The 25,019-nt window shown below is 40.3% G+C and overlaps 1 protein-coding gene across 1 annotated transcript in view; it reads right to left on the reverse strand.

The window, feature by feature from the left end:
• The window catches only part of CD28 (CD28 molecule), a 61,515-nt gene extending 49,856 nt beyond the window's left edge, over positions 1–11,659 (reverse strand). The window contains exon 1 of the mRNA XM_077448529.1: positions 11,376–11,659. Within this exon, the coding sequence (XP_077304655.1) occupies positions 11,376–11,430 (55 nt within the window). The 5' untranslated portion in view covers positions 11,431–11,659. The remainder of the gene's footprint in view (positions 1–11,375) is intronic.
• Positions 11,660–25,019: the final 13,360 nt, after the last annotated feature.

Genomic DNA, 25,019 nt, shown 5'->3' on the forward strand with positions numbered 1-25,019 from the left:
AAAATGGAGCCTTTCGGCTTCATTTCCCGGTTCCCTACTGCGCATGCGCGAATCGCGCTGCGCAATAAGGACGCTCCCCGCTGCCTCTGGGATCTGTGTGTTTCCCAGCAGGCAGCGGGGCACTTGCGGAAAGGGGCGTAAGTTACGCCCCTTTCCGCAGAGAGCTATCCCGGAAGTGGGTGCAGTTACCTGGATTATCCAGGTAACTGCACCCCCCTCCCCCCTGAAAGGTGCCGATTGTGGCACCGGAGGGGGGGAGGGTTCCGATGAGCGGAAGGTCCACTTTAGGGTGGACCTCCGCTTTAATTCACATCCCAATTGGTAATGAGCCACGGGTGCAGGGCCAGATTAACGTATGGGGCTATTGGAGCTGCAGCCCTAGGCCCCTACTTAAATATAGGCCCAGCAGGGTTGCACTGACCATTTGGGCACTGCCATTGCCCTACTGATGCTGCCCACTGTTAAACTCAGCCCAAATGCATTTTGAATTTTTTTTTTTTAAATAATATAATAATGATATTGTAAAAAATAATTAAAAAAAATGAAATAAAAATATTTTAAAAAATACCGTCCACTGCCCTACTGACACCCTCCACCCCCCCCCCCCCCAAAGCATTGTGGGAAAAAAAGTTCAATTGTAAAAAATAAAAATAAAATAAAAAAATAACAATGTAAACAATAAAAGATTGCAACAAATAATTGAAAAAATGTATAAATGTAAAATTTGGGCTCATTCAAACAGGTTCTCTTGCACATACAGTGTGAATGAGCAGTTTGTTTAAAATACATAATTTGTTATAATAAAACAATTTTGTGTTTAATTTTATTTATTAACCATAACCATATTTATTAACCATTCAAAATCCTCAGCACCAGGCCCATGATGCTCATAATCTGGGCCTGCACGGGTGTGCAAGAGAACAAAGGGGGGCAGACTCAGAATGCAAGAACCCCCCCCCCCCCCTTAATGGGTGATGATCCTGATAAACGTCGAAGGTTGAATCTAAGACATAAAATATAAATTGATTATATGTGTATGCACATCAAACATATGGCCTCTGCATAAGTTCCCTTATTCTCACAACTTAACAGTTAGTACAAAAACTGGTAACTGTTAAGTTGTGAGGATAAGGGAACTTATGCGCAGGCCATATGTTTGATATACATACACTTATATTGTCTATGTATATTTTATGTTCTAGATTCAACCTGTGAAGTTTATCAGGACAGGATCATCACCCACTAAGGGGGGGGGGGGTTTCCTGAATTCTGATCCAGGCCCCTTTTATTCCTTTGCACACCTATGGCTCATTACCATTTAGGATGACATTTTAGTTTTATATTTCTTTGTTTTTTCTCAGGCTAGGTAAGTTTTGTTATTCCCTTTTTGGCCTCTTAATCTGCAGCAGTGGCTTGCTTCCTTTTGGTTTATGTTCACCACAGGGTCCCCTTCTCGTTCTCCCAGGGATCCCTATTTTACATATAGCCCCCCCCCTTATTCCCCCTTTTTTGTCTCTTGCCATATATCTATTTGCATTTGATAGAGGAAAAGGGAGAGAATTTTTGTATATATTGTATTGTAAATGTATTTTATGTGTTATTCCGATATTACGTGTTTTTCATATATTTCGGCTGGTCGTCATTAAGCGTGAACCCTGAAGAAGCAATCATTTATGAAACGTGTCGGTTCTATACACTTGTCTGTAGAGTGCTTGGTTTCTATAAGGATAGGCATAGCTGGTACATAAATAAGGGTAAGCACAATAATGCATGATCGAGTACAACCCTATCTTAAGTAGATTAAAGCATATATACTGTAGTATATCTTAGCAATCGTGATTGGATGCACCATCACGATACCAGCCTTTCCTTATACTGTTTTTTCTTTATAGATCTATTATATATATATATATATATATATATATATATATATATATATATATATATATGCTGATCACTATTCCCTGAAGAAGAGTCAACACTCGAAACGCGTCTGAATTGCTATAGCTGTATCTGTGATTTATGCTCATAATATTTGCATCCTCTATACTTTTAAATTGCCCTCTTTATTGTCCTTGCACATACATTTGGCGGCACAGTGGTGTAGTGGTTAGCACTCTCGCCTAGCAGTAATAAGGGTCGCTGGTTCAAATCCCAACCATGACACTACATGCCTGGAGTTTGCATGTTCTGACTGTGCCTGCGTGGGTTTCCTCCGGGTACTCCGGTTTCTTCCCACGCTCCAAAGACATGCAGGTAGGTTAATTGGTTTCTGTCCAAAATTGGCCCTAGTATATGAATGGGGACCTTGGATTGTGGGCTCCTTGAGGGTAGGGACTGATGTGAGTGTGCAATGTACAGGGATAGGGACTAATGTAGACACTCACTCAGGTTGAACTAGATGGACTGGTATCTTTTTTCAACCTTACTAACTATGTAACTATGTATCTATGTAGGCCTTCACCTACATACCTTTGTCTGTTTCAAATAAACACTTACTACGCATTGCTACACCCAGAAGTTGTCTTTTCCCTTTAAAGTCCCTCGAGGAACACTTTCCATGTACTGACAGAGTTTGAGGAGAGGCGAGCCGATCTCCTCACTGAGGACATCTAGGCATGCAGTCAGGGCATTGATCATCAGTGCCCTGATTACAATAAAGTGCCCATGGTGCCAAAAGTGAGTGCCCACCAGTGCCAGCAGTGAGTGCACTGCCTACCAGTGCCCACAAGTGCCAGCAATCAGTACCCATTAGTGATGCCAGTCAGTGCTGGCTATCACTGCTACCCATCACTGCTGCTCATTAATAGTGCCCATCATTGCTGCCTATCAGTCCCGCCTATCTGTGCCCACCAGTGCCACCCATCAGTGCCCACCAGCACTACAACCTCAGCCACATATCTGTGCCACCTATCAGTGCCCATAAGTGCAGCATATTAGTGCCACCTCATCAGTGCCCATAAGTGCCACCTCATCAGTGCCCATCAGTGCCGCCTCATCAGCACCCATCAGTGAAGGAGAAAAATGACTTATGTAGCGCCGGCTCCTGACGAGTATGCGCTATATGTTTTGAAAATTAATATTCCTAAAACCCCAGTTGGGTTTTAGGGCTAATTTTGCAAATTAGTACCAGTTCTCCCTGGCTGCAGGTGTCACTGTCACTGCCAGCAAGTGGTAGAGCGCAGTCTAGTTGGGTGTATTGAGTGCCATCCTTTTCTTGGAACCAGCCCAGTGGGAGTGTTTTCCTGCTGTGCATTCTGGGAGGTGGTATTTAAGGTGCTGAGATCACATGCTTCGGGGTTCCAGTCCAGAATATATTTTCCGTTTTTTTGGTCCTGGTCCTCCTGACCAGCCCTCATGGCCCTCCTGGCATTGGGTGCAGATCCATGCAATTCTGAGCCTCGGGGCTGTATAGCCCGAGGCGAAGCAACTGCAGGGACAGGCCTGAATGGATACGGGGCCATAATGATCCAAGGGTAGTCCTGTGCGTCTCATCTGAGGAGAGGCCCAGCAACTGGAGAAGCATCCAGGGAAGAACTCTTCAAGAGAAGGCCATTCGCAAGGCTGGCTTCTCTGAAGGAGCCTGGAGGCACAGTTGAAGGACACTTTGTGGATCTATATGCATACGGTATGGCTGGACCGGCTGAGAGATACTGGTACCGTATGATAGTTTTCTAAATTTGTCTACGTCCCTCAGTTACATCCAAGTCTGTGGCAGAGACTTTGTTTCTTAAGTGTTCTACGTCCAAGTCTGTGGCAGAGACTTTGCTTTACTTAACACCCTGCCGGCTGCTAGGCCTAGTGAGAGGAGATCTATACGGAGGACGTTGTGAGAATCCAGCTGTGAAACATTCATTCTCTGAATTTCCTCTATAAGAGACATCATATTTTTGCAGTTCCAAAAGAACCTGAACTTTCTTCCTAACCCTCTACCCTGCATTGAGAGATTGTGTTATCTTCTAAATAAATAACCCAAAAGAAGATTCAGTGTCAGTTTCTGCATTTCTTTGGGCCATCTACCACGGGAACCCCGAGACGGAGGCGAGGTCAAGAAGGTAACGGTAAGCCCAATAAAACCAGCAGCTCCTTCGAGGGTCAGTGCTACACTTATTTACTTTCTTAAAAAAAAAATAAGAAAAACTTTTTTTTTCAAAATTTTCAGTCTTTTTGATTACAAAAAACAGAAGTGATTAAATACAACCAAAAGAAGGCTCTATTTGTGGGTAACAAATTATAACAATTTCACATGGTTACAGTGTAGCATGACCACGCAATTGTCATTCAAATTATGACAGCACTGAAAGCTGAAAAATGGCCTGGTCGGGAAGCGGGTCTAAGTGCCCTGTATTGAAGTAGTTAAACTGAATAAAAATCTCTGACCTCAGGGCCAGGCTCTGGCAGTTTAATGTACATGAATCAGATGTAAACACCGGCAAATTTGGTGTGGCAGCCGGACAGAATTCTAATGTCTATATTACTCTTTATTAAACCCCCCCTCTATTTTCAGCCATGTATCTTCAAGGGGTCAATCACCCGTGTGGCAGCCTTTGTCACCCCTCCCAAAAGTGATCAGCAGTGGCTTGTTTTTTTTCAAGGGCAATTGACAGGCCACTGGGAGGCATTATGTCACCTCCTCCCCATTTGCTTTAACCCTAATCAAATCCCACATCACTGCGCTGCAACTGCATGTATTACACACGGTTGGCGGGTGGTTGCCAAACGCAATATAGGGTGTCTTTTTTTGCATTAACGAAAGCATTGTGGCTGCGGCATGTGTACAACCCCATCCAGTATCAGTCGCAGCTTATGGTGGCGGTCGGGTGAGCAAAAACCTTAAAAACTACCTGGAGAGCCTTTGTTACAAATAATGTAGGCAGTAAAGACATCAGTTGATAATGTAAGGGAAACCTTTACATCTTTCATGTAATCATTTGGTCACTGGACTTCAAACAAATAGTGAAAAAACTCTTTTTAGCCAAGTTATAAATTTGATAAAAAAAAAAAATATTAAAGCGACAACAGAGAAGCCAGGTGCTGGTTCACCAAAGAAAACATTAGGAATACCTTCAGAAATAGACACTTACGGAAGTGTTGATGTTCCTTGTACCCTTTTGCACTCAATGGTTGGACTGTCTGGCCAACTTAGTCCGTCGAAACACATTTCAGCGGACAGTCCGCTCGTGTGTGGGCTTCAGCGGACTTTTTCAGCGTGCAGTCTGGCGGACTAAGTATTTCGGAATTTCCGTAATATTGTCCGTCGTACTTTGGTTTCAGCGGACAATCCGCTCGTGAGTAGGCTAGTTCGACGGACTAAGTATGGCGCATGCTCAGAAAGGATTTACACGGCGAAAGGTTGCATTGCTGTGTATTGGACTTCCTATTTCTAGTCCCGTCGTACGTGCTGTACACGTCATCGCGCAAACTTTCGACGGACTGTTTGTGCATCCGTGTGTGGTCAAGTCCGTTCATTCAAAAGTAGGACGGACTGTCCGTCGGATTGTCTGACGGACTAAGTTGGCCATACAGTCCGCCCGTGTGTACGCGGCTTTACTGTGTCCTGGAGTGACACAGAAGTTGGTTGGAGGAAACATTGATTGCACTGGGGGGGGGGGGGCAAGGACAGAATCATGACATTCTTGGAAGTGTCCGAATCTACCTATCACAGTCCTATGCATAAAATAAATTAGACTGGGGGGGGGAGTTATTGTTATTATTTATTATTATTATACAGGATTTATATAGCGCCAACAGTTTACTTATCGATTTACAACTTGAGGGAAGAGAGTACAAATACAATACACTTTAATACAGTAGGAATCAGAGGGTCCTACTCCGCGTTAGTCAATGTAAGCAAAGTGTGCTCCATTGCCTTACACAATGCTGCCATTTTAACATATTTCAAGCACAGGGCACTGATGGGGTAGTGGTCTAGGCATCTTACAATAGGGCGAAAGCACAAAGTGGATTTTATCGGAGTAATAGTTCTCACTCATAGTCTGGTAGTCAAGTAACAAAGGAAATGCAATGCTGTAACATTGAGTACTGGTGCTACCACCTTGAGTTTGCAGTATGTTAGGGATGTGTGAATCACAAGTGTCTGACCAAAATTACAATATTTTGGAAAATCTTGCAGTTCAAATCTGTGTTTTGCGATTTAAATGATCACAGCTCCTTTGAGACTTAAAGCGGAGTTCCGCCTAAAAAAAAGAAAAAAAAAAGAAAAAGAAAAAGTCAGAAGTAGGGATGAGCTTCGTGTTCGAGTCGAACATACGTTCGACTCGAACATCGGCTGTTCGCCCTTTCGGGCCAATTCCGAACGTTAAGGGCCGTTCGCACCAAATTCGTGTGGCGCTCATGGCCCAAAATGCACTGCGATGGCGCAGTGCATTGCTGGCTCATGATTGGCCAAGCATGCACTGTGACCCCGCATGCTTGGCCAATCACAGCGCCGGCAGCGAGGAGAGCCATGATTGGCCACAGGCAGGATGCCTGTGGCCAATCATAGCTCAGGCTGTGTAGTACACGCCCCACACTATATAAGGCCGCCAGCGCGGCGGCCTTGTGTAGTGTGTTGGCATCTGTAGCAGTTAATGGGTGTTCTGTGTACCTTCAACACAGTATACACCGATCGTTATCGGCCGATTTTTCGTTCTTGCTCTTCTGTAGTGGTTGTTGTCTGCGTGCCCTGACCGCAGTATACACCGCTATATTCACCTATATATCTAGCGATATATCTATCTTTTATAATAGAGCTGTCAGTCAGTGTTAGGAGATTGTGCGTGCTGTCTGCGTGCTCTGAACGCAGTATACACCGCTATATCCACCTATCTAGCTAAATATCTTGCTCGTTTTAAATAGAGCTCTCAGTCAGTGTTAGGAGATTGTGCATGCTGTCTGCGTGCTCTGAACGCAGTATACACCGCTATATCCACCTATCTAGCTAAATATCTTGCTAGTTTTAAATAGAGCTCTCAGTCAGTGTTAGGAGATTGTGCATGCTGTCTGGGTGCTCTGAACACAGTATACACTGCTATATCCACCTATCTAGCTAAATATCTTGCTCGTTTTAAATAGAGCTCTCAGTCAGTGTTAGGAGATTGTGCGTGCTGTCTGCGTGCTCTGAAAAAGACGGACGGCAAAACAAATTATACAGGGGTGATAACCCTTCCCTATGTTTTCCAAAAAGCTTAAAAATAGTTTTTTTGACTGGAGCTACACTTTAAAAATGTACCAGTTGAAAATTACAAACCGATTCAACTTAACACAACAAACCTACACAGTCCCTGTCTTGTTTGAACCGCCTGTATACTGCTGTTCTGAGTATATAGGGCCTGGGGGCCACACGTATTTCCTTTTTTTAATATGGGTACGGGGTTCCCCTTAATATGTGTACAAGACCCAAAGGGGCTGGTAATGGGCAGGGAGGGCTACCCATGCCATTTTTCTCAATGATTTTCAACCATATTGCAGGAACCAGATATAACATTAAAACCGCAAGCAGCTTTAAATGATGTTATTTCCGTTAAATGTCATTTTGTGCAGGGACTGTTCTAAACACCGGAAACACGTGGCACTTCACAGGCATACTACAGACACCCCCCAGGCACCATATTTAAAGGAATATTTCACTTTTTTTTTTCATTTTAATCGTCATTAAAATCAGTGCTCCCGCCAAAACGGCCGTTTTTAAAAGTTTGTTTTGCAGTGACCCATGTCCCCTGGGGCAGGAGCCAGGTCCCCAAACCCTTTTTAGGACAGTATCTTGCATATTAGCCATTAAAATTAACACTTTTAATTTCGAACGTTCGAGTCCCATAGACTTCAATGAGGTTCTAACGTTCGTACGAATTTGGGGTCCGTTCGAAAGTTCTGGTGCGAACCGAACCGGGGGGTGTTCGGCTCATCCCTAGTCAGAAGCTACAAATACTGCAGCTGCTGGCTTTTAAAATAAGGACACTTACCTGTCCAGGGCACTCGCGATGTCCTCACCTTATGCCGACCTGTCCCTCAGCTCAGGTGGAGATGCCGGCATTGCTAGTAAGTTAATCAAGAAGTCAAGTATTGCGGCTTCACAGCTCTGGTTCCCTACTGTGCATGCACGAGTCGCTCTGCACATTCTGAGTGGTCCCTGCTGTCTTCTGGGAACTGTGTGTCTCCCAAAAGGCAGCGGGGGGGGGGGACAGAGAAGGGGCCGGACATGGCGTAGATTGCTGTGGATATTGCGGTGATCTTTCGCCGGAAGTGGAAGCCAATACCTGTATTAGACAGGTATCTGCTCCTCCCTCCCCCCTGAAAGGTGCCAAATGTGACACTGGGGGGGGGGGGGATCCGGACAGCTAAAGTTCCGCTTCTGGTGCCACAATTTGCACCTTTCGGAGGGCAGGATCCCTCTTCTGGCAGTCCGCGCCGTGGCCCATGACATCACCTAGGGTCTCCCTCCTCCTCCTCCTGTCGCCGGGCCAGTAGGAGAGAGGAGTGGGGCCTCGCCCATGCGCAGTAGGGTTCCCGGCATAAAGCTGTAAGGCTACATTGCCTGGTTCCCTTACCCGCAATGGTGGCAGCAGCACCCGACAGCTGATGGAAACATCAGCGGCGGTGCCGACATCCCTAGACAGGTAAGTGTCCTATTATTAAAAGCCAGCAGCTGCAGTATGTGTAGCTGCTGGCTTTTTTTTGGGGATAGACCTCTGCTTTAATAATGATTTTAAATGGTGAAACAGATGAAGCAGGCATACAACGATTGTATCTATAATATCTCTATGAAATAGACATTGTAGTAAATATGATGCATTTAGTAGAAATTCCCTACAGAAGAATAAGGAATGGTTCACTTTACAAGGGTTACTGGATAAAGGAAAGCTATGTTCGGTTTGAAAACTTAATCATATGTTAGATATTTTCTTTTTAAAAATATGTATTTTGCTTACTCAAGATTGGATGGTTGAAGTGAACAAAGCTTAACCTTGTTTTGTAAGTTTAGTTAAAATGGAACTACACCTCATCTAACCACCACAAACCAAAAATGCTCTTTAATTTATATTTAATATTCAAAGCAAACTCCCCATCCATTCATGTCTCCATGCTTTATTTTGTTGAGAAATTACTATGAAAAATACCCCCTAGAATTTCTGGCCATAGCTATCTTGAGTAAGGGCAGATGATTCATGTAACATTTACTTCCTGAAATCCACCTGCCCTTAGATCAGGTATGCAAGCAGGAGAGGAGGTGCTTTTCTAAAAAAAGTCCCCCCTCCCCTACTAACGACTCCTGGCATGTATGACATCATTTGCCTGGGCATGGGAACCAGAAAGTAACCGAAGACATGCAAAAAAAAAGTTCAAAGACAAGCAAATATGATATGCTTTCCTATGTATTTACTAATGCTAGCAGCATAATGATGAAAAATTATCAATGTTGATTGAGAGAGTGAAGTTCCACTTTCAGATACACTTTGCAAAGTGAACATCTCCTAAATTTCTGCTAAGTCAACCCCACTGAATGCATGCATGTTGACTACAATTTACTGATATAATAGAGACATTTACTGCATGCCAAATTTACCTGTACCATTTGTAGCCAACGTAATTAAGCACCCACTACTACTTTAGTATAGCAAACTCACTGTATATATTAAAGACATGGGATGAGATTACAAAACATAGAAATGCAGAAAGGAGTGCAAGACCAAAACTGGATAAAAGAGTCAAAGGTCGTTTTAATTGCTGGTAAAAAAAAGTAATATAAAAACATCCAATGCATTTTGTAGGCAACACCACTTCTTCATCGGGGCTCAACATAGGATAAAATTTGGATGGACTTCACAAATCTATATTAGAACCAGTATTAAACTCTTGTGGAGTAACAAATTGACAGCAATTGCTCAGCAAATTACTGCCTTCATATACCGTAATAGTATTAAAAATCCAATTCCAACTGTCACTTAACAAGTTACAAAACATTATATATATTATTATATTATATTATTGCAGTTTCTGTATGGGATCAAATACTTTTCTATATAGGTTAAATATTTTACTTTTACTTTTTAGAATAATAAAAAAAAAACACTGCAGCATGCCGTTTACTTTTGTAGGATATTTAAGAATCAATATGCAGCCAGGAAGAGGTGGTCTTTATGGCTTTGTTTTTTTTTGTTTTTTTTCTTGTTAAGTGGGTTTCTTGTTTTCCGGATACCCTAGCAGTCATATGAGCTGCTTTGTATATGTTTACACCTTGATATTGAGTTTTAGCTACCCTGACCTAATTGAACAGGACAGGCAACTACTGTTACACATGTAAAAGATTTTTGAAATTAGGAAATTATAATGCTGCCACTGCTGACATATACTTATAAAGATTCTACTTCCTTGGCTGCCCTTCCAATTTAGTGGCTTCAGAATTTTATTCCTTAGGCTGTGATAAGATTCAACTTGCATGGCTGCCCTTCCAATTTAGTGGCTTCAGTATTCTTTCTGAAGCAGTGATTTATAGCAAACATGCAGATCAGAACTTCTGATGTCCCGCGTGCTTGTTCCGGGTCAGTGAATCAGAAGGTACTGCAGCCAGAGACAGCCAGGCAACTTACATTTTCAAAAGTAACCTAGCAATGACAAGCCTCTGTATTTCTCTTATTTAATTTATTTTATTTATCTTCTCTTAGCGTATTTCTTGCTTTATTTTATAAGCTGAAAGATTTAAATGTTCATTAGGCACAAACATACATAAAAACACATAATACATAGGGATCATTCCTAATTAAGAAGATGAGGATTTACTGGAGCTGGATATAGATCAATTTGCTTAGTAAATGTATTAAATAAAACAGCAAGTGCATCATTTCACAGAAACTAAAAAGCAGTTGCGGCTGCTGAATAGTAAAATTCAAACAGTTGCTAAAGACTACAGCCTATAAATCCATTATAATTTCACATATGTCAGGTATATTGTTACTTTTAAATGAATTTGCTGGCTGGTGTTATTGGTTAATTTCATTTGTTAATACATTACCTTTCCTAAAAGGTACCTGTTACCTTTTATTTTGAACTTTACTAAAATACATGCATTTAATCCACAATTAAACTTGATAATATACAGTATATGAGGGGGGTCACAATCATATAAAGGTACAATTGGATAGTATAACTCAGTGGTCATCAACCCTGTCCTCAGGGTCCACTAACAGGCCAGGTTTTATGCATTACCTTGGGGAGATGCAGACTAGAATACTGCAATCACCGAGCAGCAAATTATATCACCTGTGATGTTTTTCAGTTATCTTGCAAACCTGGCCTGTTAGTGGGCCCTGAGGACAGGGTTGATGACCACTGGCGTAACTGACATATTTGCATTTAGAACCAAAATGTTTATGACTTACCTTTGCACTGAACCAATGTGACCAGACCTACTGTTAGAATTATCCACAGAACCATGGCTGCATTACGTCTTAGAACTTAGAACTTAACTCCATGCATCTATGGGGAATGACATACGTAACTAGGGTTCAGGTAGATCTTGGGTTATTCATTCACATATCGGTTGCATGCATCAGAATAGGGCCTCAACACACTGACAGCATATTCTACTCCTCATCAGACCCCAGTGTAAATGTGACACCTGTTTCTCTCATTTTTTCCAATGCTTATCTCCGCCTCTATCTTACCAAATCTCTCACACTATAGGCTTTCATTCAGCCCTAACCACATACTAGGCAGGAAACCAGGCTGATGACTTCAACTTTTCTGCCTAACGTTTTAAGCAAAAACAAGACTATGTTATAGACAAATAATAAATTATTTTCATTTCCTCAATCTTTTACTTTTTCCAGTGAATAGCATTTAGTTTATAAGAAACACAGCAGCAAATTTTACATAGCATATGAGCGTGACTTTCAATTTCTTGCCTTACATAGTAATATGGATTTCTACAACATCCCATACTGTATATTTAGAAAAAAAAAGCCGTGTGTCAACATGATCATATCCAGTTAGAACAAGCTATAAGAAGCCAGTGGTCGATGGAAGAAATGAGATGTGTAACATTAGACTACAATATTACATATCAATGCAATCCTACTATCTCAAAATTGGGGCATTTACTATCCGAATATATACGGATACATTTCAGGTAAAAATGTACACTGCTTAATTTCTCAGAACACTTTTATTCTGGAGTCAGAGGAGATTGGTACCTGCCTTTTAGTTATGAACCCCACCTTGCCCTTTTTAGACTTTGCTAATAATTAAAATTTCGTTACAGAAAAATCTCTGCCTGACAATATTGCAACTATTCATGACTAAACACTTTATTACACAGATGTGCCACTTCATAACAGAAATGGACCAGTTTGTAAACAATGCCTCCTGCATTTTACTTAGCCCTACCTCCTTGGAATCAAAAAAACATGGCTATGACACCACTTAATGGAGACATTTATCAACTAGGCCACATATGTCAAACGGAAGGCTCAGGGGGCTGAATCTGGCCAGCCGGGCCTTATCATGTGGCCTTTGTACCCAGTTTTGCACCTGGAATTTAGCAGAATTCCATTCCTCCACCTCTGGTTTTCACCCTTTGCTCCGCTAAACCAGAAGCATTCAGTGTTTACAAGGGACAGCTCTGCTTTTAGCATCTCCGGGGTCTAACAGATCCTTGTGCACATTCACAGTGGAGCACATCTGTACAGATCCTTAGAATCTGATAGAAAGAATGATCTTCCTTCAAGGCAGAGCTGCCTGCACAACGAGGTACTGGAGCCAGGCCAGGTAGGAAAGAGTACAGTAAATGTGAGGAAGCTTTGGGGTTGGGGTTGCATGCGGTGCATAGCACACCCCTAAGTCATGAACTCGGTACACATTGCACCCCTGAACTCTGCACGCTATACGTAGCCTACTCCTGAATTCTGCACTCTGTATGTAATGAATTTCTGAACCCGGCACTCTGTACATAACAAACTCCTGAACCCTGCAGTCTGTGCATAACAAACTCCTGAACCATGCACTCTGTATGTAATGAACTACTGAACCCTGCGCTCTGTTCATAACAAACTCCTAAACCCTGCAGTCTGTACATAATGAACCTTGAACCCCGCACTCTGTATGTAATGAACTTCTGACCTCTGCACTCTGTACGTAACAAACTTCTCAACCCTGCACTCTGTACATAATGAACTTCTGAACCCTGCACTCTGTACATAACAAACTCCTGAACCCTGCAGTCTGTACATAACAAACTCCCGCACCCTGCACTCTGTATGTAATGAACTACTGAACCCTGCACTCTGTACGTAACAAACTCCTGAACCCTGCAGTCTGTGCATAACAAACTCCTGAACCATGCACTCTGTATGTAATGAACTACTGAACCCTGCGCTCTGTTCATAACAAACTCCTAAACCCTGCAGTCTGTACATAATGAACCTTGAACCCCGCACTCTGTATGTAATGAACTTCTGACCTCTGCACTCTGTACGTAACAAACTTCTCAACCCTGCACTCTGTACATAATGAACTTCTGAACCCTGCACTCTGTACATAACAAACTCCTGAACCCTGCAGTCTGTACATAACAAACTCCCGCACCCTGCACTCTGAACGTAATGAACTACTGAACCCTTAACTCTGACCGTAATGAACAAATGAACGCTGCACTCTGAACGTAATGAACAAATGCACCCTGCACTCTGAACGTAATAAACAAATGAACCCTGCACTCTGTACATGACAAACTCTTGATCCCTGAACTCTGTATGTAACAAACTCCTGATCCCTGCACTCTGAATGTAACAAACTTCTGAACCCTGCAACCTGTACGTAACAATCTCCTGAACCCTGTACTCTGTCCGTAACAAACTTCTGAACCTTGCACTCTGTAAGAAACAAACTCCTGAACCCTGCCATCTGTATGTAACAAACTACTGAACCTTGTACTCTGTACGTAATGAACTTCTGAACTCTGCATGCTGTACGTAACAAACTTCTGAACCCTGCACTCTGTATATAATGAACTCCTGAACCCCAAACTCTGTATGCAATGAACTTCTGAACCCCGAACTCTGTATACAATAAACTTCTGAACCCTGCACTCTGTATATGGCGCCCCCCTAAAACACTCACTCTGTATATAGTGCACCCCTGAGCTCTGTATTCTGTGCATAGGGCACCCATTGCACTGCACTCTGCAACACACTCCTAAACTCTGTATTCTGTATGTAGAGCACTCCCATACAACTGGGGTGCACTAGGGGGCAACCATACTTATGATGCAATGAAATTGAGTTTGACACCCCTGAACAAGACATAAAACTTGAATACATTTGTTACCCACAAGCTCTATGCTATCACATTACAGTGATGACCCTGTTTTGATGTCTAGTTGAAGTAGTGGTGAATTTCACTAAATGACCTACAATGTCTAAAAATGAATGCAAAGCATATGGGGATCTTGCCTTTATTACCCAATTAAATTCTAGCATGCCATTGTTTAGAGAAACCTAGAAAACGTGGGATACTTCAACACTTGATTGTAAGGCATGTCATACTTACCTCTATCCAATCAAGAACCAAGAACCCAGGGCAAGGAGGCAGAGCGTGTCTCTGGTGGGAGAATACAGGACAGGTGAGTAAAACAGGGGGGGGGGGAGCTAGGGCAACACGTTTTTTTACCTTAATGCATAGGATGCATTAAGGTGAAAAACATGAGGGTTTACAAACCCCTTTAGGTTTTACTCTTCAACTAATATTTCTGTAAACTAGTGCCTATCTGTCATCTCTCTGTTACTTAATGTGGTTGTAAAGGCAGGGGGTGGTTTACCCTAATGTATTTTCTGCATAAAGGTAAAAAATCTTCCATGTTCAGCTTCCCCCAGCCTCCCCTAAATACTTACCTGAACCAGATCAAACCAGCGCTGCACTTGAGAGCAGCAGTGCTGCTCTCTCTCTCTCCTCACAGGCTCAGAGACAATAGTGGGAACCATTGGCTCCTGCTGCTGTAATTCAAATTCTGTGACGTCAATAGATACACATAGCCTGGCTCTGGAGAAAACCCACACAAGTGCCTCCATAGCATGTGGTTTGCTATGGGGGCACGCACATAAGAGGAGGAGCCAAAAGCACTGGCGGGGGACCACAGAAAAGAAGGTTTGGGACACTCTCTACCAAACCATTCCACACAGCAGGTATGTATGCCACGTTTATTATTTTCATTTAAAAAAAATACGCTTTATAATTACTTTAAAGCTGATTTCCAGGTTTCATTTAATTTTAAATAGTTTGTTTAGATCAAGCTGGCCCACGCAAACTATTTGCTTCACTAACAGTTGCAGTGGCTGTGTACACTGTATATAGCACTGCCTTCTAGCTGGAGGACAGTTCCCGGAACAAAATCAAGTCAGGCTGAGCGGCGCTCAACTTTCCTCTGACTGGCTGAGAAGGAGTTTGTGACATCAGGCCCACCTCACTGCCTCAGCCTGTTCAAGGAGCAGGAGGGGAAGTTCCCAACCCCTTGCAGGAAAATAGCATTGCATACTTTATGTAGCCAAGGCTACATACAGTTTATATGGCCCACAGAGCAAACTATTTAAAAGGTAAATGAAACACATAGATCAGCTTCAAACACAGGTGGGTGTATCCTTTTCTTGTCACCTGTGTGAGCTGTCAATATTTGATGGATGTGCCCATGAATGCAAAAGACCAAACCTATTTTCTGGTTGTGCCACCAGCTACTCTAAAGGAAAATATTTGGGTGGACAGTCTGTGATGACTGGGCAGCTTTAAATTTAGGTTGACTGATTGTATTTCTTACAATTTTTTTAGTTGGTTATGTCTTACATCAACTTTGTCAAGCGTTATATAATATATTTGGCACTGTTGGCACTGAATTAACATCTTCCTGTTATGAGGCCAAGTGGAGAGTGGGCTGAAAGGGAACATTCTTGGTGCTATTTTACACCAACTCCAGTCTCTTCTAACCAGAATCCTGGTTGATCTTCTCTTTTGAAGAGAAGAGGTTGTTACCTCGACATTTCATATTGCTGGTGCCTGTTGTACCATGTGCTTGTTTTAAAAAGTATCCTGTTCTTTTTGTATTCCTTCCTTTGTGTGAAATACCTGGTGATCCTGCCAGTTCCCCTGCTCTGCTATTTAAAGAGGAAGTAAACCCTGATGAGTTTACTTCCTCTTTCATTCCCTGCAAAGGCAAAGCATAATAGACTACTATGCATCGCATAGTAGTCCATTATGTGTCACTTACCTGACACAGGAGCCAGGGAAGTCACCGCTGTCTCCTGTAGTCCGGCGCATCCATCTTCTTGGTGGGGTCTCGCTGCTCCACCGATGTCATTCGGCGAAGCCACGATGACGTCACTCCCGCGCATGCGCACGGGAGCCGACACGTGCGGCATCTTCGTCGTTGACGGTGCCACGCTCAGTGCGCTTGCGCCGTAGACAGCGGTGCCTGTCTTTCGGCAAATATCTCCTAAACCGTGTAGGTTTAGGAGATATTTCTTGGACCTACAGGTAAGCCTTAATCTAGGCTTACCTGTAGGTCAAAGTGTGTTGTAAGGGTTTACAACCACTTTAAAACTGTCCATGCTAGGCACAGAAGCGCATACATCCCAGCGTGGCCAGTTTTCTTGCTGTGCTGGGAGCATAGCCTGCCTGGCCTTCAATGTCCAAGACTTGGGCCAAGACATCCCCTACACAGTTCTTAACTGTGAAAATCAGTGTATTGCTCTCTCTCTGCCTCCTGCTGACAACCCCCAGCAGTTTCCACCCCAGCTCTCTAAGCTCTACATGCAGCTCTGAGAGCAAAGCTCATGAGATCACTTATAGAACAATAAATAAGAAATAAAAATAAATAAATAATATATATATGTGTGTATATATATATATATATATATATATATATATATATATATATATATATATATATATATATATATATATATATATATATATATATATATATATATATATATATACATATATATATATATATATATACATATATATATATATACATATATATATATATATATATATATATATATATATACACCCATATATATATATATATATATATATATATATATATATATATATATATATATATATATATATATATATACACACACCACACACATACATACAGACACAAATGATTTGCCTTACATTTATATTTTAAACTGAATGGGTTGTTTCAAGTTAATGACTATATCAAATATGTTCTATGTATTTCTTCCACATTTACATGCAGGTCAAGCTTTCCAGCAATAGTGACAGTTATAGGGGTTTGTACAAGCTATTATACTGTCACAACAGTCAGGAAAAAATAAAGTTGCTGTAACTTATTTGAAAGTTCCAACTGGAGTTAGTCTGTAATTTGTTTGTCATATAGAGTGAGAATGCTATAGAGTGACAGACTGCATTATATATATATATATATATATATATATATATATATATATACACACTTTTTAAAAAATGATTATAGTTCTAAATTTAATTTAATTTAAAATTGTTCAATGATCTTTGCTATCATTATGTTCTTTGACATTTTTTTTACCTTTTTTATATACCACAACTGCAAAGTATGACCACAAACATGAAGAATGGCTATCTCTGGAAGAGTAAAAAAAAAAAAAAAAAAAAACTTTAAAAAGATAAAGTCAGATGGAGTAAAAATAGATCTTCCATTCATTGTATATTTCGTGCTAACATGTAAACGCTTATCAAAACCACAAAGTACAACTTCACTCAGTCTCCAAATTATCATTTATCAGAATGATAATTTGGAGACTGAGTGAAGTTGTACTTTGTGGTTTTGATAAGCGTTTACATGTTGCAATCTTTTGCATAAACCATTGCAACTGTTTGCTTTTTACTGGAATCCGCCCACCTGCTACAAGTTACATGTGTTCAGCAGGTTATAATATCCTCCTCATATATCATAGTGTAACCACGGCATTACACCAGCTAAGTATATTAATTTTTATGGTAAATATACTAAGCCTATCTGAAGCTAAAAAACAAATTAGGGTTTTGTCAGAAGATACTACATTCAGTATATAGACTATGGGGTCTAATGGATATATATATCAACAGAAATGAACATTGATTCAATGAATATTCCAGTATTTTCCGTCTTTTGTCATAAAATAAACAGAAAGTATTCAATCCCTAACCTTTTCAGCCTCCTAAAGTAAAAGCCCCCTTAATCGTTTTTCTGGTGTGGATTGAGTGTGAGAGTGTTGGGACCTTTGTTAACATTTGTGCTCTCGGTTTCCGCCTTTGAGAGATGTATTATGTCTATTTGACAGATGTCAGACAAAACAGGAAGTGAGAGAAAATTTACCTGTAAGCTATAGGTGTCAGGCAGTACAGAAAGAGGGAAAACCCCTAATGGTATACTATCAGCAATACAATTGGTTATTCAAAGAAAATGTCACTGTTAGCACTTAACAGCTGAGATGGTTGTGATGTTGTTCAACGTAAGTTTTAAAAAAAAAAATGTCATCAAGCAAACACCTGATAGGTTAATTTAAATTAAATAAGAAAAAAAATAAGGGGCAAGGGGATTTTATTATGTTTTTGGTTGTGTCTGGAAATCAGGTTTAAAGCAAACCTATGACCAAAAATAATTGGTACCTACCTTGTCTTGAAGGCACCTCAATTTCTATTATTTATTTTATTTCTCTTTTATTCCTAATGCTTTCATCCCTTATTTTTAATTTTACTTTACCATTTCCTTTTGTCTTTTTCTTCTCCATCATCTCTATTATTTTTTTTTCCTGCATTTATTTCCTTTCTTATTAATTGACTTTCCTGATTCTATTTTTAACTTATATTTTGTTGCTTCCTTTTTATTTTTCTGTTTTCTGTTTCCTTTGTTTTGTGATTTTTTTTCACTACAGTTTCTGACACCTGTGTTTCTTTTGTATATTTACATTTTTTCTTTTTTTTTCGGTAGCTTGCTCTTTTTAATGTATTGTTCTACTTGCTATATTTCCTTAACTGGGCTTCTATAATATTTTCTCCATTTCCTTCATATTTTTATCTATTTATGTACTTTATGAACTTTTTTCCTCATTTTCTCATCCCACCTCTCTTTAGTCCTTTAATCCTCTAATAATTAATTTTTTCTTTTTCTGTAATATTATTATGCTTTATACAATCTTTATTTTTCTGTCTGTGTTTATTTCTTTGTTTTCATATTTTCTTATCTGTTTCCCCCTTTCCTATCTTTGTATTTATCCCTCCTCTTTCTTTTTGGTTGCCTCTATTTTTTTTTTTTTTGCTTTGTTTCCAATATCGATTTTTGTGTGTTTCTTTACTTTTTTTTTTTTTTTGCAGCTTCCAGTTTTGCTCTCCTTCCTTAACATTCCCTCTCCTTTAACATTTTCAGTGAGCTTTAAAGTTGGTGGAACAAAAAAAGAAAGGAATTATGAGGAAAAAGTCATAAGTCATGTTAAAATCACCTGGGCTGTAATTATATCATTCATATCTCCATTAAGCGCCTTAATGCTAAGCAAAGGGAATATACTTGAGGAGGATGTATTCACATTAACACACATGAGACAATTAGCCAAGGCTTTCTTCAAAGATATCAGCAAGCCTTTTTTCTCTCCATGGAAGAGAATCTTTCATCCCATCAATATTTATTTCAATACCATAATTTAAATCATATTCCAAGAAGTTTAATAACTTTCATAACCTTGCATTACATTAAAATAATTAAAACAAAAGTTTGGTTGCACATAAATATATTAAGAGAATGCACATATGCCTTGGAAGCCTGGGAAAATAAAGTGCATCTCTAGGCAAGTTTTTTCTTTTTAGTTTTGCATAGAGTAGGGAAGGGTGTCAAGTTTTTATTACTGATATAAGGGATGTAATACAAAATACAAAAGCTTAAGAGTCGTGCACTCAATGAAAATATCGGACGAATGATCGTCTGTTTTTTTTGCATGCTATTCATATCGAAACTCAATAGGTTACCAAACTTACGAAAATTCTTGTACGACAGAATACAACTTTGGAAGTGATGTAATGTATTGTATTGTAATGTATTATTTTGTTTCTGAGCATGCATGCTCTTGAGATTTTTTTCAGACAAAAACTACACCGATTAAAAACTGTACAATCTGGTATCTTACGAGAAATATTTTTTGTTTTTGTGCCTTTAGATCATTTCATATGAACTGTCATGATCGGCTCTCGAAAACTGTGAACTAACAATCAGATTATTGTACAATCGCTTCAAAAGTGGATTTTTCATCTGATTTTCTGATGTGTATTGGGCAATAGTGTATCAATTCACAACGAATTGTGAGATTTGGAGATTAGGAGATTGTGATTACTTTATCGGTTAGAAGAAAATGTGTAAATGGCTTCACTAAAAAGGCCATGCACATGGAACAACCTGGATGTCAATTCACTGTAATCCAACAAGACTATATAGAACTGTAAAGTCTTATTATTATTAGTCTCCAAAACATATCCAAAGGAATGACTGTGTTTGAATAGACATTTACTGCCAGTCACAGTATACTGTATATCAGTGGTTATCAACCTCGGTCCTTAAGTATCCCCAACAGGCCATGTTTTCAGGTTTTCCTTTATCTTGCACAGGTGCTTTAAATCAGAGTCAATGACTTGGTATTTTGGGCAGCTATTTTATCTAAGAGAAATTCCCAAAACATGGCCTGTTGGGGTTACCTGAGGACTGAGGTTGAGAACCACTGCCGTATATGAACTTAAGCAGTGAGCTTCAGGAATTGCCATCACAGCCTGCCTGTTCCAATTTGCAAAAACAGACATGAACCTGTAATGGAAATTTGTTGGTTCTGTACATAATTGTATTCTATTTTATATGTATTGCACGATGCCCTCACTGTGCACACGGCACTAACAATGTTTTCAGTACATGTTTTGCATTCTTTCAAGTCCTGATAAGAATTAGCCTGCCTATGTAATGCCCCTTGTTACCATAAACGTACAATTGTAATATTAATGTGATACCTACGTAATCATGTGTATAAAAACCTCCAAATGCGTCATAATAAAGGAGAATGGTTATTTGGAAAGATGCTGAGCGTATCTTTTGTGTCTGTTCCCTACTCCGGTAGTTATTATTTATTTGGAACCACTAATCAATATGAGGATAGGAGTTGCCTATCATCAAAATATCCATTTCAGGTGGCACGCTTGGCCAGGAGGGGTTATCAGGTGACCCTGAGTATCCGAAACGAGGAGCTTGAGACGACCTGGGAATTTCTGATAATCAGCCGGCTGAGGTAAGCCTTTTGCTTACATTTGAGTTATCAGACTTCCTTGATCGGTAAGGCATTTTCGGGACAAAGGGTACCTATTTTGCTCCCCTTAATCGAACTGTATTGATTGGTGGTTATATGTTATGTTGTCACTGTCTACTGTCCATCGGAGTGTTATAGAGAAAGGGAATAATAGTGCTGTTCACATGTATATGTAGTACATCTGCTAGATAAAGTAGTTTAGAGGCAAAAGGGTATAGGCACACGTAGAGAAGACTGGCCAGTCATTATGGGCATTAAATTAAGTAAGGGAATGATGGGTAAGAGACCCTCAAAAATGCCCAGCGCAAGAGGAGCACTATATATGAACCGAAGGTGCGGTTCTGCCTATACTGAGCCCCTAGATTAATGGTTAAAGTGGACAGGGATCCACAAAGGGTAACTGGGTTACCACCAAAGTCCACAGGGACAAAGAATCATGCAGGGTATACAGCTAGAGAAACAGCTATTTATGTGAGCAGGATGGATCAAGAGTGACATTTAACACTAGACAGAAAGGGACTTTTTGATGTTAAGTTGTGGGATGAATTTGGGGTCAGGCACTACAAAAAGTGAAGTCAAGAAACAGTAATGAGAGTTAAAACAGAATCCTTTATATGTTGTCAGAGAGGGAAGATGGGATGAGCACTATAGCTGCCCGTATGATCATAGAAGGTAAAGTATGTGAAGTATGGTATTACAATACATTAGATGCAAAGGATATCAGAACAAAATAAAGAAAGCAGAAGTTTAAGCAAGGAAGTATTAAAAAGCGTTAAAAGAAAGTGAGAGAATGATATGCATGTGTTGTGTACAAATGGGAATAATGTAAGCGATTTTAGAGCGATACTTGTGTATGTTTGTGAATGTTGGAACCTTTAGTTCTATCGCTTGTGTCATGTACGCAGATGTGACCCCCTCCTTTGTGCTCTCCTGAAAGGATGTGGCTGGGATGAGAGGTTGGTGATAAGCTTGAAGGACACCATGTCAATTTCAGTTTTTTAGACAAAACATTTATAACAAAATGTGCTGGGTTAACGAATCTAATAATAAACAATGTGATCACAATTATTTTTGAATCTATTTTCCAAACATGGTAAAATGAAGGTTACATTTAACTGTGCCTTACACAATTTGAATATCCTTTAATAGTGGAAACAGTGCATTAAAAAAAACAAAAAAGAGAGAAATTGAGTTAAATTAAGTAATATGTCCCCCTTTAAGGACATTTATCTGTGCATATATATTAGTGTGTGATATTGAAATTATCATATGAGTATTCATTTCTAATATGAGGTTAACAATTTTATTAATAAATATAGATATATTGAAACTGGTTTAGACAACCTTTGGTTGGAATTGAAATCAAGTGTCAGGAACTTACCAGCAATAGACAGGTACAGCTGCGTGCACACAGGCGTCGGCGTGTGTCTTCTGCGCGTTCGCGTACGCGTTCGCGTACGCGTTCGTTTACGCGTTAGTGTGCACGTTCGCGAGTGGCGATTCGTACGCGCGCTCGTTCACGTGGTCGTGCGTGGCGTGCGTGCGCTCCTTCCCGCCACTGAGCGTTTAAAGGACCCTCAAGTGCGCCGGTGCGGCGCTGTTTCGTCTCAGCTTCCGTGTGTCTGAATATCTGATCCTGAACCCGGTTACCTTTGAATACCTGATCCTGAACCTGATTACCTGCTACCGTTATCGACCCGGCTTGCTTGACTTCTCTGCCTTCTCCAATCCCGACCCGGCCTGCCTGACCTCGAAACCTCTTCTGCTTGTGATTCCGTTGCCGACCTCTGCCTGCTTACCGACACCTCTTCTGCCTTCCGTTACCACCAGTCTGCTTACCTTCTGACCCGGACCGTCTGACTCTTCTCCAGCCTGCTGCCAGTTCCAATCTTCGGCTTCTGAAGCTACTGCCTGCTTCCAGCAAACCGCAGTCCACTCAGCCTTCAGAGGGATCTCCGCTCTTCTACCAGCTCCAGCGGCCCTATCCAGCAGGCCCTCCTACCCACTGTGCTCTCGAGACCGCTGTTCCCATTCCAGCGGCTCCTGAACCAGCGCTGTAAGAGAGGTCTCCTCCTACAAGTCGGGCTCCACATCTGGACTCTAACATCAAGGTTAATGGGGAAATTGGTAAAAATTGAATTAGTTTAGATTAAGATAACAATTTTGTAATTTTACATTTATTGAGTGGAAGGAGAAAAAAAAAGATTAAGATGAGGTTGTTAATTTGAATACAGCTGCAATAATGTTTAACAAAGCCAAGTTGAATGGGATACATAAGGAAGTTTTTCTACAGAAATGAAATCTTAAAGTCTGATAATAACTTAATGTGCGGTCCATGATGTGAGAGTAATAATAACATTTAAATATAACAGACTCATCACATCAAGTCCACACACCCTGTTAGGATAGATGCTGCCTGCAGCCAGTTGGTTTATAGTTTTTGATGGCCAAGTGCTTTCTGGTCCGTCATACATATTGTTGGTCCTTTTGTTTTTATGTATTTTTATTTTTGAAATCCAAAGCAGAATGTGTTGATTGTGAAATGGTGTGCCCCTTTTCCTTGTAAGTGCAGTGGGTATAAGTAGAAGAATATTTTGGATTTATGGACATCTCTGCATGACTGCAGGGTATTCTTATCATTTATTATAATATTGCCAGGAAAAAGTTGTCTTTTTGAAACATGAAACTGGAGTTCTTACACAAACAGCATGATAGGAAAAAGCCATTGTTATATTTATGCAAGCTATACCCAGTAATCAAGGGTTCACCCCGATATATCAGAGCTGTAACTTTATGGAAAGTTGCTATTAGACAAAGTTACAGACATTATTTTGGTCAAATATTTAATTTATAATGGTCCGACATTATGCACAGCAAATATATAGCTAACTAAATGTTTGTCTAATGAAAGGTTCAAAATATGAATTTGTTTTGTGTGTTTATGTACAAATCTAACAATGAAAGATGTGTACATTTGAATCCAGCCACTTTATTGCCTCTATTGGAGGAGGCTGGAGACAAAGAAAAAAACACATGTGTTGAATTGATGATGTAGGAATCAGCTGCTGTGAGCCCAGTGCAGGACACACTCCCTGAAGACCCGAGTATTTACTTTTTTGTAGTGTTATTAGGGTTTTATACTGAGGATGACGTTTATCACCCAGAAGGATACTCTGTATTCAGAGTCATTGGATCCTTTTTCCCCAGCTCCAGAAACAGAGCTCCATGTTTTAGCAAAGCATGTGAGCTATAAAAGAGTATATATTTATATATGAAAATTTCAAAACAGGGAAGGGGGAAGAAGGGGACAGAGAGGACTAAGGAGATTTTTATACGGTGCGATTATAAATTCTATGAAGACAAGATATAATAAAAATACATTTATTTAAATACATAAAAAACACTATATTGCAGTATATAGTGTATACAAGTGACAAAGACAATATATGCGTTTATACTAGATTGAAGGGATCCCGGCGAAGCAAGTTAATAAGCCAATAGCACTTGTTCCCAACATGTTTCGCAACGAGCTTCTTCAGGGGAGTGTGCAACTGAACAATAAACACAATATAAAATTAATATACAGAAACACTGAATATACAATGTAATTATAACAATATCAAAAATCCTATGGTATAGATTAAGCAACCCAGACATATGCAATCTAAACATAATGGCGCTTACCACTCACCAATAGGCAACCGCAAACCA

Source organism: Lithobates pipiens, unplaced genomic scaffold (genome assembly GCF_037356315.1).
Source record: "Lithobates pipiens isolate NorthernLeopardFrog02 unplaced genomic scaffold, aLitPip1_a1.2 Scaffold_22, whole genome shotgun sequence".
Classification (NCBI taxonomy): Eukaryota; Metazoa; Chordata; class Amphibia; order Anura; family Ranidae; genus Lithobates; species Lithobates pipiens.